The 17,817-nt window shown below is 46.8% G+C and overlaps 7 protein-coding genes across 7 annotated transcripts; 2 read left to right on the top strand and 5 right to left on the bottom strand.

Annotated features, from left to right (window-relative positions):
- Positions 1-318: 318 nt before the first annotated feature.
- Positions 319-513, bottom strand: SERLADRAFT_371300 (uncharacterized protein; the record flags this gene model as incomplete). Its single annotated transcript, XM_007320225.1, has 1 exon — positions 319-513. One exon carries the CDS (start codon positions 511-513, stop codon positions 319-321), a length of 195 nt encoding a protein of 64 aa, XP_007320287.1.
- Positions 514-896: 383 nt separating this feature from the next.
- Positions 897-3,332, bottom strand: SERLADRAFT_471713 (uncharacterized protein; the record flags this gene model as incomplete). Its single annotated transcript, XM_007320224.1, has 10 exons — positions 897-1,424; positions 1,488-1,577; positions 1,647-1,792; positions 1,855-1,927; positions 1,993-2,050; positions 2,109-2,118; positions 2,173-2,385; positions 2,444-2,797; positions 2,849-2,962; positions 3,026-3,332. The coding sequence occupies 8 exons, from the start codon at positions 2,657-2,659 to the stop codon at positions 1,040-1,042; spliced, it is 1,191 nt and encodes a 396-aa protein (XP_007320286.1).
- A 125-nt stretch (positions 3,333-3,457) lies between these two features.
- Positions 3,458-4,511, top strand: SERLADRAFT_471709 (uncharacterized protein; the record flags this gene model as incomplete). The annotated part of the gene is made up of 6 exons (XM_007320223.1): positions 3,458-3,801; positions 3,856-3,924; positions 3,981-4,041; positions 4,099-4,112; positions 4,168-4,249; positions 4,307-4,511. 5 exons carry the CDS (start codon positions 3,474-3,476, stop codon positions 4,233-4,235), a joined length of 540 nt encoding a protein of 179 aa, XP_007320285.1.
- Positions 4,512-4,651: 140 nt separating this feature from the next.
- Positions 4,652-6,234, top strand: SERLADRAFT_471707 (uncharacterized protein; the record flags this gene model as incomplete). The annotated part of the gene is made up of 6 exons (XM_007320222.1): positions 4,652-4,923; positions 5,004-5,138; positions 5,202-5,284; positions 5,348-5,451; positions 5,509-5,581; positions 5,639-6,234. The coding sequence occupies 6 exons, from the start codon at positions 4,672-4,674 to the stop codon at positions 5,733-5,735; spliced, it is 744 nt and encodes a 247-aa protein (XP_007320284.1).
- A 748-nt stretch (positions 6,235-6,982) lies between these two features.
- Positions 6,983-8,828, bottom strand: SERLADRAFT_416536 (uncharacterized protein; the record flags this gene model as incomplete). The annotated part of the gene is made up of 5 exons (XM_007320221.1): positions 6,983-7,265; positions 7,326-7,548; positions 7,719-7,808; positions 7,925-8,003; positions 8,064-8,828. The coding sequence occupies 5 exons, from the start codon at positions 8,493-8,495 to the stop codon at positions 7,238-7,240; spliced, it is 852 nt and encodes a 283-aa protein (XP_007320283.1).
- Positions 8,829-9,094: 266 nt separating this feature from the next.
- Positions 9,095-9,556, bottom strand: SERLADRAFT_471702 (uncharacterized protein; the record flags this gene model as incomplete). The annotated part of the gene is made up of 1 exon (XM_007320220.1): positions 9,095-9,556. One exon carries the CDS (start codon positions 9,486-9,488, stop codon positions 9,204-9,206), a length of 285 nt encoding a protein of 94 aa, XP_007320282.1.
- Positions 9,557-10,250: 694 nt separating this feature from the next.
- On the bottom strand, positions 10,251-17,753 carry SERLADRAFT_362361 (uncharacterized protein; the record flags this gene model as incomplete). Its single annotated transcript, XM_007320219.1, has 10 exons — positions 10,251-10,536; positions 10,598-10,668; positions 10,727-11,129; positions 11,180-13,081; positions 13,133-14,663; positions 14,723-14,901; positions 14,955-15,287; positions 15,338-15,540; positions 15,579-17,453; positions 17,516-17,753. 10 exons carry the CDS (start codon positions 17,751-17,753, stop codon positions 10,501-10,503), a joined length of 6,771 nt encoding a protein of 2,256 aa, XP_007320281.1.
- Between the last annotated feature and the right edge of the window lie 64 nt (positions 17,754-17,817).

The following is a 17,817-nucleotide window of genomic DNA, read 5'->3' as shown; positions in this document are numbered from 1 at the left end:
ACAGAGCACCTTATCTGGTTAATCGTACCCGCGATAATGGCTGTTTAACGTTTGTGACACAAGCCCTTTCTTACATCAAAGAAGCCAAACGTCTCTCACCCGTTCACGAAAGCAAAATCTCAGCCTCTGTCTCCAACACGTCCTGTCTCCTCGGTTCGCCTTTCTTTCCCCTTTGGTCTGCTTTCCAAGCAGAGTGGTATGCTTTCAGCCAAGATAACAACCTCCGCATTATCGCACACCACCGGCGCATGGAACTATGCCAGATGCTTATTGAAGCAGGTACTCGGTGAGTGTGTGTCCCTTGGTCCAACTTTAACTTTACCACGTATACGTCATACTCAGCTCGCCGTTTGCAATAGATCTCGCGATACAGTTTCCATCCAGGAAGTGCACAGCGTGGCTGAGAAGGACCCTGAGTGCTGCCACGAGCTCATTCGACGTTCCGAGGCCTTGGCCCGTGAAGAACGTGCCAGTATGGACACCCGTAATAGGGCGCATGCCATTTTTCTCCATGTATCCAATCTCTGCCATGGGTCCAACGTAAGTCCATTGATTCATTTCGAGTTTTTGCTGTTGCTTATGACTTGATCCAGGTCAAGAGACGAAAAAGTAGCAGCGCCTCTGCTGCAAGTAAACGCTCAACAGTTCAATGTTCGTGTTATGAGTTGAGAAAGGGACGATATCGATGGGTAGAGTTTCCGCTGGATAACGAACTGGATGCTAATCATTATAGCCCAGTGCTCCTCGAGGCGAGTGGAAGTCACGATGGAGGCATGCGCAGAGTCTTACAAGCTGCTGTAATTGAACCTGCCTCACAGGGGCAAAATCCTCCCATTCTATGTCAATATCTCAATGGGGACTCTTTTGTACAATACATGGACCACGCGGGCGTTACTCGACGAACACATGAATTCTTTTTACAGGTACTTTACACTGGCAAATAATGGCATATACACATATACCCTTTTATGCTCTTTTGTAATACATAATCAACTAGTCTTGACAGGTTTTATTTAGCTGCTAAACATTTCTGGTCGTGTTACAGCCCGTTAACATCCAAGTCCCATATTTGCACCTCCGTGCCATTCACCAAGTACAAGCTTAACACGCCATCGCCACCATTTGCCACATTTAGCCGGTAACGATCAAATAGGGGTTCCGCAACACACCCACTGCTAACCTCCCATACAGTCGTCCAATCCGCGAAGTGGCCATCCGCGGTGCTTCGCAGGATGCTTAATGCAGTCGAATTTGGGGCGTTATCGGGTAGAATTGCCAATAACGACTGAGAATTAGGAAGCACGACGAGCTTGCCTCGTTTTCCGATGTACGTGGGCGTGCCAGTAATATTGTAGTCACTCGGAATGTCTAATGGAAACGCAGTTCGCGTCCAAAAGGTATCCACGCTACGCCAGTAGTGGTACCTAAAATAGAACAATGGAGCGTTTGGTTAATAGTCAATGATGCATAGAAGAAGAACCACAAACCACAGCTCGCTTCCCGTCGTATTCTCCCTGTTGAGCACATGCATCCTTCCCTCGTTATCAACTATCTGAGCTTCTTGGTTCAAGATACCACTGCGGAAGAAGCGAACTTTTAACTTCACATGGTTCTCGATAGGAAAAGACGTGCAGTTAGAAGGTTACCTGTATTTAGGGATTGTGAAAATCGTGATGCCCGCAGAAATGGGTAAGACGGGAGCTTCCGCAGTCGTGTTGCAAATGGTTTGATTCCAGTTGTTTTGCCAGGTAAAACCGAGGTCAGGACTGAACACGAAATTCATATCGTGATTCTGCATGAGGGGCTAAGTCGTGTGTATCCGAGGAGTTCATACGCATGATATGAAGTACGCACGTTCCCTGGGCCATTAGGACCTGCTTCGACTGCAACATCTTGACCCGTGTCGTTCACATAATCTCGATATGTCCTGTGGAAAACAATCCAACTCATATCAGCTAACAAAAAATGAAAAAGCCAGTCTCTAGAACGAACCATGTTACCTGCAAATTGCCCTTTGGATCAAAGTCCAGTCCGTTGATGTAAGCATTATCTGAACGCAATTCATTTGGTTCGTATACCTTATAATAAATTTATTTTTAATCGCTTACTGTTGACTCCCTAGAAAAATATAAATAACAAAGAAAGAGAGAGAAATGCGACAAAGCAGCATACCTCTAGATACCTCCCCGTTAATTCCCAACCCTCGTTGGGAACATATCGATATAACCAATCATCGCCTAAGCCTGAACGGCCCACACGCATTTCAAGCAGCAGATCAGCTCCCGTACTTCCCGCAGCCGAGGATGGAATCACTAGAAAGCGAGGATACGTTATGTTAATGAAATTGACAGAATCGACCAAAGATTCAAGCCCTGGGAGATAGTCCTTGTGGAGAGCACGAGTTAATATTAGTTGAAATGGATATATTATGGAAGACACTCACGAGGGTAGGTCCAAAAATGTCGGGAGACCAAGTTACCCCTGCGGGATTGGTGGCAACTCCTGGCGTGGATATGCGATAATTCAGGGGGTTATCGTGCTGGTCAAACGAGATATGCAGTGTTCCATCTCCGTGAGAGATGCCTAGGCATATACTGAAAAGGCATGAAGCGCGATCATAGGGGTGGAGCAAAGCCACCTTACATGTCATGTCCGTCATCTTCTGTCTGGTTGTAATCCGTCAATGTGAACGTTTCCCATGGACCATTCTGCGGCTGAATGGAACGCCGGGAGATAGAAGCGTGTCTGACAGAAGTATTGGCGGTATCTGCCACCCAAAACACAGCATACTGGTAGCCTTCGGATTCATTAAGGGTCGTACTCCACAAGAAGATGCCATAAGACGCACCATTGAAAGTAGTAACAGCATCCTGCTGGAATGATTCACCGTTCAGCCTATTGACAGTCTGAGGATCCGAGCCCAACGTTGTGACGTCCAACACGCGAACTTCATTGGACGAGCCTGAGGCGTATGACGAGCAGAAAAGTAAGGCAAAAAATAAGGCAAAAACACAGTAAAAACCACTAGACTTGATAGAGGGAGGCATAATCGCGCACCTGCATGTTCAGGTGGATGTCTCACAACTTTATGTGCCCGCTTTTTCTTCAAAAGTCCTGGTGACCGGGAGGGGCGGTCAGTGTCGGTCCGCAAACGATGATCAGAGGACGAATCACGAGAACAAGATGTATCCCAACCTCCTGAACATGACCCATATATTTTCAGCTGCACGCGTAGGGGTTTACTATGTCTGCGAGATCACCATTATGAGAGCTAGAAAGATCATACAAGGCTTGGGACAGCTCTTCAGACCGTCAAAGATAGAGGCAAAGATAGAACCTTGCAGCCACTGGTCACGACAAGAATGGACTGAAAAAGCCGCATATTATGCCGGTTACTAACCGGTCATTTCTAAGCACGGCGCTGCCTGGACGGCGCAAGCAGTGTAATATAAGCGCTGGTATAGCAGCCCACGATGAACTTGAACAACACCACCACACCATTATTGAAGATGGCTCTCACATTGGACTTTGGAACCCCCGTCAACACCTCTCTTCTCATTTATATTCTCTATTCTGTCCAGAGAATCGTATTTCCATCCACTTCTACTCCGTCCACCGTTCCAACAGAATTCAAAGATAGTTACTCATGGATGCCAAAGGCGCATCCTCCTACAGTTCTGTTCAAGACTTATACTCCTCGAACACTCGAGCCTTTCAGCGGTAAAGACGGAGGAAGGATCTTGCTCGCTATCAATGGCATTGTTTTCGACGTGACGTCAGGAAAGAGCTTCTACGGACCGAGTGCGCTTTTCAGCTTATTCTCTCAATTTGACAATTCTAAGATAGTATTCTCAGACGGTATGTACGGTAACTTCGCCGGAAGAGATGCATCTAGAGGAATGGCAAAGCAATCTTTCGACCTTGGTGCGTTGTTTTGTTCTTCTTTGCTACTTCCATACCACAACTTTGTCTATCTACAGAAATGTTGACTCCAGTTGACCAGCCCCTGGACAAGCTTGAAGACCTCAGGTCAGATGAAGTGTATGTAGTCTACCTCTCACCTCTGTTCCGCTGATTAAACAGGTATCTGTAATGCAGCGAAAACATGAAAGGTCGGCTTTGATTCATTGTTTTTCTCTGACTCGCCATCTAATAGCAGTCTTATAGGTTGGATAGATCACTTCTCCAACAAGTATATTATCTGTGGAAAGCTTGTTGAGAATGATGCCGTTTGAGCGTATGTGTCCAAGTAAGTGCTGTCAGGGACTTGGGAAATGTAATACAGCTACTTAAGGTTTGCTTCCAGGTTAGCGTGCTGCCTCGCCATGTATTAAATGAATGACCTTGTCATACTTTTTGTATGTACATGATATAGTCACAATGATGCTTGTATCTGCTCGAAATCCGCCATCGAGGCGAGGGATCAGAATAACATTGTGTGATCACGGCGGGCTTGTTACTATTCATGACCGCCAACCATCTGTACATTTGCTGAACGAGAATATCGTCGCTTCTCATATACCTTGTATTTCTGGCTTTGAGCCTGTGAGGTCTATAACAAAATTCGTAATGAGACTTGACATTCGAATGTGCTCGTGTAGGGCCGGTCGACGCGCGATTATGTGTGGAACCTGACGCGACGCGCCTTTTGATGTTAAACGCAAGTCATAAATGGCCGATTATAATTTCTTCAGTTCACTCGGTGACGAGTCTTTCCAGGATCGCCTTCGCAATGCGCCAGACGACGACGACGACGAACCGAGAGATGTCCCTATAGCAGATGCGCTTCCCCTACTTCCAGAAGACGATGCGACCCCTCTGCAGCAGCTCATTCGACATTGGATGAACGAGCGTCACGCACCCGACATATTGCCTGCTCAAGAAGAGTTGCTTTCGCGATTATTGGACCATATCAGGAGTCAGGTGGGTGAGTTCTTCTTTTGAACTGCTGGTAGAGGGGCATCAGCTTAACGCAATGGATGGGTTTACCACTCCTTCGACAGTCTGATACGGTGCTTACCCTGCGCGCTGACCCGTCGTCCTCGGAAGAAGAGCATTTTCGAATCATGCTCGCACAGACTGAAGTTGAGCGCGTCAAATTCATCGTCAGATCATACCTCCGAACAAGACTTTACAAGGTCAATCGCCCAGAATCCAGTACCCCAGCTGTACCCCCGTCATTGACACCTTAAGCACTCCAGATCGAGAAATATGCTCGTTACATCCTGACTAATCCTGGAGTATCAAGTCGAATATCTGAAAGCGAAACAGCTCATGCTCGAAGGTGGCTCGATCATTGTAATGTGGAATAGTGCTCGGTTCACTGATCATAGCCAATTCCACTCAGATTCGCTAGACTGACCGACCAGCACTTTTTCTCCTCCGTTCTGCAAAGTCTTCCAGATACTCAGCAGACTTTGGACGATAATCCACCCTTTGTTCCTCCTATTGGTCTGTTCCTTCCCCCCTCATATCCGGGAATTGTTGCTCAGCTTTGATATTTTTCAGTCACTGAACCTGATAAATCTCGTCCCGTTTTTGTGCATGCAATACAAAACTGTCCTCCCGTACGATTGCCAGAGTAAGTGAGCCAATTAGCTTCCGACACTATCGATTTACCGTATTTGCTCCACTTCAGCGGAACAGCGCTCGAAATGACCAAAGGTCACATCTCGCTAACACCTTTCTCAATAGTCGAACAGCTAATCGCTAGAGGAGAAGCAGAATTGGTGTAAACTACACATCGATTGGCCTGTAATCCGTACAACATTCAACTGCAGTATCGTACACTAGTGAAACCAATAAGTTAAACGATCCCGAGTTGGGCGGATCAGAGGGGGATAAATAACCCAAGTCCATCGAATGTACTTTACAATATCTACAACATCTAGTCGCTGACGGTCCTTTCTGAGATACTTCATCTTCAAGTGGTCACCGTGGTACGTATGGCGCGTCGTCGTCCACCTCTCGCCATCTATCATCTCCGTGTCGATAGTCTGAACCCCCTGCATACCCATCACCCTCCTCGTCTTCATCCATACCGCCATCTCCTTCTTGGTCCGACCCTGCCCCTGGCTCTGCAGCAGCCTCTGCTTCCACTTCAGCTTTCTTTCTACGACGCTTCTTAGTAGTACCTTCTCCAGCAGGCGCTGCTGGAGCTCCATTCTTCTTCCCCTTTCCCCTCTTTCTTTTTGCATTCTCCAAGCTCTCTGCTTCTAAATCGATAGTTCCACCTGCAGATGGATCTGGGACAGACTCCACGATTTCCTTTAAGAAATCCAGCATTTCCGTAGTGTCGACCGCATGTTTACTGAACTAGCTGATTGAGTTGTGTCGCCCAAGGCCAGAAAACAAGATAGATACGCAACAGATGATATGCTTCAACCTTCTTTGCCCCTCTTTCCAGCGTCACTTTGCTTGCTTCGTCAATTATGAGGGCCAGAAAGAGTTCCAGTGCCTTTGCTGCAGAAACCGGTGTTAGCCCAGGAGTGAAAAATCAACACCACCGTGGGGATATAAGAAGCTGCACGTTCACATACAGATAACTACAGGAGTCGCCTGCGCAACTTTCCCCACTTCCTCGTCTTTCTGCATGATCTTTTTTATCCGCGCCTTGAGTAGTGTTTCAGAGTTTCACAGCAATTTCATGAGATAAAGCGCAAGAGTCACGATGTATGTTCTGCATAACTGCAATGCAGAAAGAGCTCACCACTGGGAACTTTGTTTGCTTATTCTTGGTCTTCATTGTGGATCAGGGACTTGGGGCCGTTCAAAGACAGTTTCACCTCAACTGTCACTCAATCTTTATATGAGCCCTCGGTGGTAGAGATCAAACTAAACGAACGTGGGAACGTTTAAAAGCGAGAATCACGTGATTGCATGTAAACGGCATGTGATGCCTACACGCCCATTGAATGTAACTATATACCTGCATGTGCCCATGTACTCAGTGCTGAGCGCTGGTGAGGCAAATATCATAACAAAAAAAAAACAGATGTCATTACTGCAAAACATTCCCCAGAGATGGGGTCATCATCAAGTTCATACTAGAGTAAAATAACTGCAAAGTGGAAACCGTAAAGCCGTGAAAGAGCTAATGCGACCAAGATGTAAAAAGAAAAAACTGCGTGCTATAATATATCATGCGAGGGAGGTTATGTCTAAGAGTTCGTTCTGCGGTAATTTTTATGAAGCGTTTGAGTGGAACGCTCGGCTTAAATGATCATAATCGGGTATACTATACGGGAGGCGATAATCGTCTCTCTCTGAACATTATTGCGTTGAGCGAGAGGTACTTTGAAGACAAAAGAGATAACATAGCTCACCCGTTAGCATTCCCTAATAATTCTTCAAACCTTCGTCGTAAGTCTTCCAAGCGTCGATCGAGTCCATTTTTTTCATCGCCATACATATGCCCATGATCCATCTGGAACGCCTTACAATCTCGAATGAATTGTTCTAGGTCTTTTACACGCGTTATAGACAGTTCTGGTTCATTGGAGCCCCGCGCGCGTGCAAGATACGAGGCGACAAGAGTAGAGAGGCCGCCTACAAGTCACAAAAAAAAGTTTGATAACAGGGCAAAAAAGCGTCTATATGTCAGTAAAATGAAAATGGGATAAAATAGAAGCCAGCTGACCGAGAATCGAGGTAGCGATCGAAGTCTACCCGATACTCTAATAAGCAACAGATCATGTGTGATGGCGCTATCGGAATACTTGCCTGCCTGCCAGTGGTGGCCGCTGAAATGGCGGTGGTGAGCGCTCCGAGAAGAACCTGCAAGCCAATTGCCGCGTTGAGAGCATAACCTGTCCACATCGCTGATAACGTCATACGAAGCACCATGAAAAGATGGAAGGGGTGAAGTAATGCGTATTAGCATTAGCATTGGCAGAGAGAATCCATCAGGTATGATGTGCCTTACCTTTCTTGGCATACTTGTCTCGCTCTGTCACTGCGACTTCAAGAGTCGGCTGTATGCGCTCATGCAAAGTACGTCGGGGCTGATATACGGAATATCATGAGATGAAGAGCCAGATAACCGGCGAAATGTTGCTTCTCACCGTGACATGCGTTTTCGTGGTTTCCTCTACTGGCACTATCCAATCTAGGCCAGGTGCTGCTCCCATCGTTGCTCGTCGTCCTGGCCCACGTATACCATTATGTCCATCTCTACTTCTTGCAGGTGGTGGAAGCGAAGCTACACCAGATAGATGGCGATTCACATTGTGATCATCGCTAAAGACGTTATTTGAAGGGTGAAGAGCCGATGCTGGTGAGTGGTCTTCGGCCGAGTCAGATAGATATTTTCCTGTCGAGGATGATTGTGGGCGTGCTTGGGCATCTGGCGTGCTATACACAGCGCCTGTGTCCAAAGGCTGAGTTATCGTCAAGGTAGGTTCTCCGTGTCGAGACACATCCTCCTGACCATGACGGTTGGACTGACTATTTTGAACGCCGGTGGGCAGGGCGGGAAGGTTTGATTCATGTTCCATTATGCTAAAATCTGTACCAGTTAAAAATGCAATAAGCCTGCAACGTCGCTGGTGTATCTGAAAAGAGCCAAAAGGACAAAGCGCGAGATGATCCTGCGGCTTTTATGTTCGTTAGTCCCGGTCGGGGAGATTCATATCATACGGCCGAGACCACTCGGAGAATATCAATTCTCTGTGGATGCGACGGCTTCGAGCGGTTGCTACATCGCATGATCTCGTCACGGTATTCATTATGGAAACCACATGATAACCATCATAATAGAGTATTTATGAAGATCTCGTTGTTCATGATTGGGTAGTCTGCCTAATGGATATGGATCTCAAATGGCAGGCAGTGGGAGAGATAAAGGAAGAGATGAAACGGAGTAGCGGTATGTTTCATCGAACACACATCAGAATTTATCCTTAGATAGCAGCGAGGTCCATCCAAAGATGCATCGCTGTCGACAAAGAGCCGAGAATAACAAGAGACAACACGATATATCAAGCATGCCTTGACAGAAAACAACGCGCCATGGGAGGCTACAGCTGGTTACAGGTGCTCCCATGCACTCCATGTCCTCGCGGAAGTAAATTCAAGAAGAATGCCGGAAGCAATATCATCTTCCGCGAACAATTTTTGGCAGTTCTCCTCACGGCTGTCCAGATAATTATCAAGTGATCCCAATCAGGAACACAAAAAGGGTGCTGTGAGCGTTATAAATGTCTCTAAGCCGAGTAGAACAAGTAAGCATCTGGAGCTTGAAGGTCCGCCCATGTCAAAGAGTATTGTACCGTAGTCATCGAGGTTTGACACCGGCGGTACCCTCGGTTCCTGGGAAAAGGGCATCCTATGTTTTTCCGACTGGTAATTCGAGTATAGGATTGGCCGATAAAAGCTCGCTCTTTTCTGCTATTCAAAGCAGCCACCGCGTCTAGATATTGTGTAAGATTAGCCAAGAAATACTTATAGGGCGTAACAGTGCCAGCACTGTGTTCAATCGCGAGCACCATCACGATAACCCCGATATCGACACTGCCCACTGGAAACGGCGAAGGTCTCACTTCTCAACTTCTAGAATGGCTTTACAAAGAATGTCAGATTATATGATTGAATTGTGATACAAGAGAACCACGTAATTCAGAGTGGGATGTGACGTGTATATACACGTGAACGCTGAGCGCTGAGCGTCCAAGTCATGCTTTCCTTATCCTATAAAAACTATTACAGAAGCAATCTGGTCAATTTAGGATCCAGGGAAAACCGCAGCAAGATAACCCGAGTTACTCGCTCAAGCGCTCAAGTATTTGTGTTTCGTGGCAGCAGCCCATCAAGATTTTGCAATGTGAAGATAAACACATGCATGACGAACGTTCAGCAGCGCTTCGCTGGTATCGCCGGATGAAGATGATCACGATGGATAATTATTGATAGCATAGCTTCATGGTGGTGGTACTTGCCTATTTCTTTCTTTCTTTCTTTAGTACTCAGTATTCAGCGCTCGTCGGCCGCGATACGCCGCCCACCATCCATAACAACTCCGCGTTTCAACTTGAACTTCCTTCGAATTCGAAATTGGCACCATATTGTTGTAATGGGAGATCCTGATCAGCAATAGAAATTGGTTTGGGCAATCAAATCAAAGCGGCGAACTCGAAACTGGCGTTTATACTGACAGGACATCATAGCGCCATTCAAGTTGACGTGAAGGTGAAAGACAACGTGTGTAAATATACGTAACCGTACATACGCCATTCAAGTTACTTTCTTACAAATAACCCAAACTTAGTTCGCGTTAACATCAGTGCATCTACATACAGCATGAAATCCAAGTCAGTAATTTTAACGCTGCGATTCTATGAGTTATCATGATCGTCCGTGTCTACCCTTGTCCCAGAGCAACTTAACTGATACATACATCCTCAGGCTTTTTGTCCAACACCCCCCCTAAAAGTACAAAGATGAGATTATTTTGCGCCTACTTAGTCCTGTGGACTAGAGGATCGTCTTTTTTTGTGTGGGCTTTCAGGCCATGACACTGGCAAGGAGAGCCATACGGATCTGTCCAAACCACAAGTAAGCACTTTTTTCGAAAAATAAATAATAAAAATGGTAAACGCACATAAAGTCCGTAGCGCATCTGCCGGAAATAGACAGCTCGTCGAGAGTCGAAGTCAACCTCAGGATCAATTTCTACCATCACAAAGGTATGGTTATCATCCTGCTGAGATATAGCTCGGTGAATACTTACCGTTTACGCGAGGCAAAGGATGCATCACAATCATATCTTCCTTCGCTCTCGACAGCAGCGCGTGATCAACGCGATAAGAGTCTTTGACCCTTTGCCATTCCAGTTCGCTCTCGAATCTCTCCTTTTGAACTCGGGTGACATACAAGACGTCAGTATCGGAAAGCACCTCTTCGAGCGAATCGAACTGTTGAACAGGAACCCCTGCTTTACGGGCAGCGGCCACGACACTCTGAGGCATCGCCAACGACGTAGGCGAAACAAAGTTGAGGCGAACAGAGTAAAGGCAAAGCAAAGTCACCAAACTGTGGACAGTCCGCCCATTCTTTAAATCTCCCAGAATCGTGATGGTACGCCCATTCACCGTTCCTAACTCGGAACGGATCGTATATATATCCAACAACGCCTAGTGGCATACTGAGTGGGGAGGGACTAGGGGAGTATAAATAAACATACCTGTGTTGGATGTTCGCCAACTCCATCTCCAGCATTCAGGATAGGCACCGGAGACAATTTCGCTGCCGCCTGTGAGCTTCCAACATCAGGATGCCTGATCACGATGGCGTCGGCGTAGCAACCGAGCGTCCGTATGGTATCGGCCAAGCTCTCGCCCTTCAGCACAGAAGAGGCATCAACATTGACTTGTATCACCTCCCCTCCACAGCGCTTCATAGCTGCATCGAACGATGCACTGGTGCGAGTGGATGGCTCATAGAACAAAGTGCAAAGAACTTTGCCCTTCAGAATATCTAATGTGCCATTTCGCTCCACTTGCAGGCGCATTTCGTGGGCAAGAGAAAAGAGATCATATATATCCCTGTGTGTGAACTGCTTCACAGACAAAATATGCCTGCGGTGGAAAGCAGGATGGGGTCCATGAGACATAATGCTAGAAATAGACGAGGCATTTGTCTGTGGATGCGAGGTTGAAACCAGCGGCGCGAGGTGAGGCTGAGCAAGAGCGTCTGAAGCTTTAACGACCGCTGAGCCGGCAATTCCAAGTTCCGGTTTTGGTGCTGGAAGGTTAGTAGAAGACCTGTCCGTAGCTGTATGGGTAATGGTGGCACTCGATATATCTCTGCCAGAAGGCGAAGATGAAAGTGCACCATCAAGGTATAGAGTTTGACCATGTACTACAACTCTGTGCAGTGATCCTGATACCGGGCCTTGTTCCAGGGGTGACCAACATGTCGTACGCTTACCAAACAGTGTTCGTCGACCAATGACGACTTCCACATGAGTGTTGTTTTGTTCCGGCAATCCAAATATGCGAATGGGGTTGTCATGAAGACGTTGGCGTATATCATCAAATGTTAGTCGACCGTCCATGACGGCTGTTAGCAAGAGCGGCAGTGTTTCTTCTACCCCAGACCAGGGAGATGATTGCTCATTCAAGTCGGAGGTCAGGCGATAGGGTACGCCACCAACTGAGAAAGCATCTATGACATCCAAGTTCTCCCACAACGTTTTCTGATCATCCGATGTCGGCAAAGAAGTGGACTGAGGATATTGTTCACGGGCAAAAAACAATCCAAAGACTGAAACATCGCAGGTAACCTTGAGTTGTTTGGCCTTGCTGAGAGAAATCAACAAAAGATCTTCTTTGCTCCTGACATCTGTGATATGAACACTGCGATTGTGAAGACTTGCAAGCAGGAGCACTGAAGCAAGGTCTGATCCCCTTGCATCAGTCATGATAGGCTTTTCGGCCGGCCAAGAAGCGAAATGGGCCGCAACGGTTGAGACCTGAGTGGGAACTTTACCCACATGGAATGGAATGAAAAGAGACTTGAGGTCGGCGCGGATTTCCTCGTCCAATGCCTGGGAATTGTCCACATTCGCTGTTATACTAAGCGCATAATTGCAGTGGGCAGAGTTTGCTGCGCTCTTGTGAACAGATTCGAGCGATTTCCCGTCTGTGATCTCCCCGTCACTGCCTATTGGAATGACCAAGGACGTAGTGAAACCTCCACATACGGAGGCCTTCGTCATCTGGGTGAAGTCGCTGCTTTGGGTTATCAGCTGTGGCACAAAGGCAGCAATGTTGATCAGTCCAGGGAATATGTGGGTCATGTGAGAACTCTTGGAATCGACAGTCGATACATCCAAAGGGAGCTTGCGAACCAGTGCCTCAGCAAGTAGCTTCGCATTTTTCACGTTCGTGATCAAAGGTACAGCAAAGTCAACAGCCATACGACGGGTGCGGTAACCTTTGCTAGTATAGCTAGCAGGACGACGATAGTGGTTCTTCGAGGGAAGATTGATATACATATCGATGAGATTGTTCGCTAGATGCTGAGTAAGCGAATACTCCGATTTCTGCTTGTCACTGCTATCCTCGCCAAGGGTTTCAAGGTACTGTAAAACATGTAAGTAAATACGATATTACACGAATACTGAGGAGTTCACCTTGCAGGGAACATTATGCTCTGTCAAGAAATCAGCTGTACCTGAGGTAGCGAAGATGTTATATCCGGCAGCATGTAGTTTCTGCACCGAAGGAAGAATTTCGAGTTTCTCCCTGTAGCTACCAATGGAGAAGAGAATATTCTTCTTTGGAGGAACAATTCCTGTGGATATCAGAGCCTTGAGATAAGCTTCATACTTATCACGACCGAAACAAGCAACTTCGCCAGTAGAGGCCATTTCTACACCAAGGACTGGATCGGCACCAGAAAGACGACTGAAACTGAATTGTGGCACCTTCACACCGACGTAATCGTGTGGAAGCCCAGGGTCGGGGTACGACTCCACAGGCAGGCCGATCATGACCTTTGTTGCCATTTCGATGGCGTCGATGCCAGTGACCTTAGAGACAAAGGGGAAAGATCTCGCTGCACGAAGGTTGCATTCAATGACCTTGATTTCGTTGTTCTTGGCTATAAATTGAATGTTAAATGGCCCAGTCACGTTAAGAGCGTTTCCGATCTTTGCTGTGGCTTCTTCAATCTGGCGGACAGTCGCAGGATCCAGGTCCTGAGGAGGGTGTATTAACGTGGCATCTCCAGAGTGGACTCCAGCATTCTCCACGTGTTCTGAAATGAAGTGCATAACCATCTTCCCATCCTTTGCAACAGCATCCATCTCAATCTCCTTGGCTTGCTCGATATATTTGGTAATCACCACAGGATGTTCGCGCGAGACGGCAGTTGCTTGTGTGAGATAATTAGAAAGATCATCTCCAGTAGAGACGACGTTCATTGCGGCTCCTGACAATACGTATGATGGTCGTACAAGGACTGGGTAACCAACAGTGTCGCAGAAGGAATGAGCTTCTTCAAAGCTGGTAAGTTCTTTCCACAGAGGCTGGTCCACTCCTATCTCATCCAAGAGACGCGAGAATTTGTACCTATTTTCCGCAGTGTCTATCATTTCAGGAGAAGTTCCATATATCTTAACATTCTGTCGGTGGAGTGGAAGGGCGATATTATTCGGTGTTTGCCCACCCATGGATAAGATGACTCCTCGTGAGCGTTCTGTATCGTAAATATCGAGTATCGTTTCCAAGCTGATGTTCTCGAAGTAAAGTTTGTCAGCTTCGTCATAATCCGTACTGACAGTTTCCGGATTGTAATTGACCATGATGGTGGGGAATCCTTGTTCGCGTAAGGTCCTGATGGCTCGAACGGCACACCAGTCAAACTCGACAGAAGAGCCAATTCGATATACACCAGACCCTAGTACCATGATACCACGATCATCGAATGTGATATCGTGTTCCACAGCATTATATGTGGTATAAAGGTAGTTCGTGAATGCGGGGAATTCTGCAGCAACGGTATCGATTTGTTTGACAAATGGAGCAATTCCACTTTCTTGGCGGAGCCTACGCAATGCAAGCTCTGTAGACCCTAAGCAGGTAGCAAGCTGCCGATCAGAGAATCCGAGTTGTTTTGCTTGCAAAAGAATGTCTGGCGTTATGTTCGAAACATTGGACTCCCTTTTTAAGATACCATGTTAAAAAAATTATCATCAAATTTTTTTTTTTCAAAAACGCACGAGAGGCTTTTCTCCATCTTGAAGATATGCTGGAGCTTAGTCAAAAACCACTTATCGATATTAGTCATTTGCCAGATTTTGTCCACACTATAACCACGGTGGAAAGCAGTAGATATCGCAAATATGCGCTTGTCGGTAGGATTAACAAGCTCTTCGTCGATATCTTCTACAAAGTCATTCTGCATGCTTAAAGATGAGTCATCAAAAGCGGCGCATATAGCTACAAACGAACCTTGGCAAATCCAGCAAATTGGTCGTCGATTGCGCGAATAGCCTTCTGTATCGTCTCTTCGAAAGTCCTACCGATGCTCATTACCTCACCCACACTCTTCATGCTGCTGCTGAGAAGTCGGCTGACGCGATTGAACTTCTTCAAGTCCCAGCGAGGGATTTTGACTACGACATAATCAAGACTAGGTTCGAAGCAAGCGCTTGTGACCTTGGTCACTGAATTCTTGATTTCGTTGAGCGGAATGTTGAGACCAAGTTTGGCAGCGATGAATGCGAGAGGATATCCCGTTGCTTTTGAAGCTAGGGCAGAAGAGCGAGAAAGACGTGCATTGACCTGCATACAACCATGAGTTACGATCTGAAAAATTTACAGAAGAAACAAACTTCGATGATACAATACTCGCGAGAAGTTGGATTCAGCGCATATTGGATATTGCACTCGCCGACTACGCCCAGATGTCTGATGACATTGATCGCAGTAGTCCGAAGCATGTTGTAGTCTGCGTCAGATAATGTTTGAGAAGGAGCCACAACGATGGAGTCCCCAGTGTGGATGCCAAGGGGATCGAAGTTCTGAGGATAACTCGCTATAAGCACACAAGCGACGACATGACAAACAGAATACGCACTTCCATATTGCAGACGGTGATACAGTTATCACGGCAATCCCGAACAACTTCGTATTCTATTTCCTTCCAACCTTTCATACTCTTCTCTACGAGAACTTGAGGGCTAGTCGCAAATGCCTTGCTACATAATGCGCGAAGTTGCGCTTCATCTTGAGCGAAACCGGATCCTAAACCACCTAGAGCATACGCCGCGCGAACGATAACAGGGTATCCAATCTCCCGTGCTGCACAAACCGCTTCATCCTGGGTAGTCGCTGTACTCGATTGCGCACAACGCTCCCCAATATCCTCCATGGCTTGTGCAAACAGCTGTCTGTCCTCTGTGGTGATGATAGTTTCGATTGGAGTTCCAAGCACTTTGACTCCCAAGGCAGCAAACTCATCCTTGAGCTTGATTCCCACATTCAGCGCCGTTTGTCCACCAAATGTCACGTAAATGCCATCCGGTTGTTCATATTTGATGATTTTGCGAACAAATTCCGGGGTAACAGGCAAAAAGTATACTTTATCGGCAAGGCCTTTCGAGGTTGCGATAGTAGCAATGTTTGGATTGACGAGGATGGTGAATATGCCCTCTTCTTTGAGGGCTTTGATAGCCTGCGAACCCGAGTAGTCGAACTCGCCTGCCTGTCCAATAGACAGACCTCCCGAACCCAAAATAAGTACCTTTTGTACATTGGCATGAGGAGCACGTTTATCATTGTCCTCCTTTTTACCTCCGGGAAGAGAAATAGGAACGAGAGAATTCGCCGAAATGCAATCCAGAATGTTTTGAATGAAAACGTCAAACAAAAATTCTGTGTCACGAGGGCCAGGCGTCGACTCTGGGTGAAACTGAACAGAGAAAAAGGGTTTATCCTCGCAATAAATTCCTTCATTGCTACCATCGTTGGCATTCTTGAAGAGCTCTTTCCACCCCTGAGGTAGAGTAGCAGCGTCTACTTCGAACCCGTGGTTTTGGCTGGTGATGTAACACCTTCCGGACAGGGCGTCGGTGCAGGGAATGTTATGGCCCCGGTTACCGTATTTCATTTTAGATGTTGACGCGCCAACAGCGAGGGCCATCAGTTGGTGGCCAAGACAGATACCAAATATAGGCCGATCGCCCTTTTTCATGGCTTGAGCAAGCCTATCAATAGTAATTTTGATTGTAGTGGGATCGCCGGGGCCGTTGGACAGAAATAGTCCATCGTACGGTTCAGATTCGTTTACAAAGTCATAGTCCCAAGGCACAACTTTCAGCTCGACACCTCGATTTATAAAACAACGGATCTGGTTATACTTCATGCCGACATCTATGGCTAGCACACGAAGAGGACGTCCGGAGGGGTGTAAGTGCGCTTTGACGATGGGTTTGAACAGGCGTGGAGTACTGAGCGACACGGCTGCAACGAGATTATCTTGGTTGGGGTCATGAAAGGGAACATCAAGATAGTCTTCTCTCCAAGACAAGGGTGCAGGAGGGGAAGATGCGCGTGAGGTTGGTTGTGATTCCGGAATGAGAGAGCGTAGACGGCCTCGGGGCGCATCCGACCTTCTGGCGAGGACTTTTCCTAGAATGGAACCCTTCTCGCGAATTTTTTTGGTGAGGGCGCGTGTGTCCACTCCGTAAATAGCTGGGATATTATTTTCTTTGAGCCAAGTCCCAAGAGATGAATTTGCCAAGAAATGGCTGTAATCTTCAGAATATGAACCGACCACAAGAGCGGCAATATGTATGAGAGAAGACTCGAAATCCAAAGGGAGACCATCGACTGCATTTTGTACATTACGGGCTGGCACACCGTAATTTCCGATGAGAGGGTAGGTTAAAACAAGAATCTGACCTCGATATGATGGATCAGTCAAAGACTCGGTATATCCAACCATACCTACGATCACAGAAGTTTTTTTAGTTGATATTCTATAATAATAAAGTATGGGTAAAACTTACCGGTCTGGAAAACACACTCGCCAGCGATGCTTTTATCCTGCGCACCGAAACTAATGCCACGAAAAGCAGAACCGTCACTCAGCTCCAAAACAGCATCGACTGGATCTGGTGCTGCGACATCGTCTTTGATGGGGATGAACGTGACTGGGGGGGCAGGGAACCCGTTGGGCTGGGCAAAATTGCTAGAAGAACGTGAAAAGGTAGGTCTGACAGGACCATTTTGATTTGACAATGCCATAGTCGTCGAAAGAATGATTTATTGGATAGATATCAATGGGTTCTTTCCTCTCCAACAAAGAGCC

Source organism: Serpula lacrymans, assembly GCF_000218685.1.
Source record: "Serpula lacrymans var. lacrymans S7.9 unplaced genomic scaffold SERLAscaffold_9, whole genome shotgun sequence".
Classification (NCBI taxonomy): Eukaryota; Fungi; Basidiomycota; class Agaricomycetes; order Boletales; family Serpulaceae; genus Serpula; species Serpula lacrymans.
Note: the sequence above shows the minus strand (reverse complement) of the source record. Positions and strands in the feature narration are given on the sequence as shown.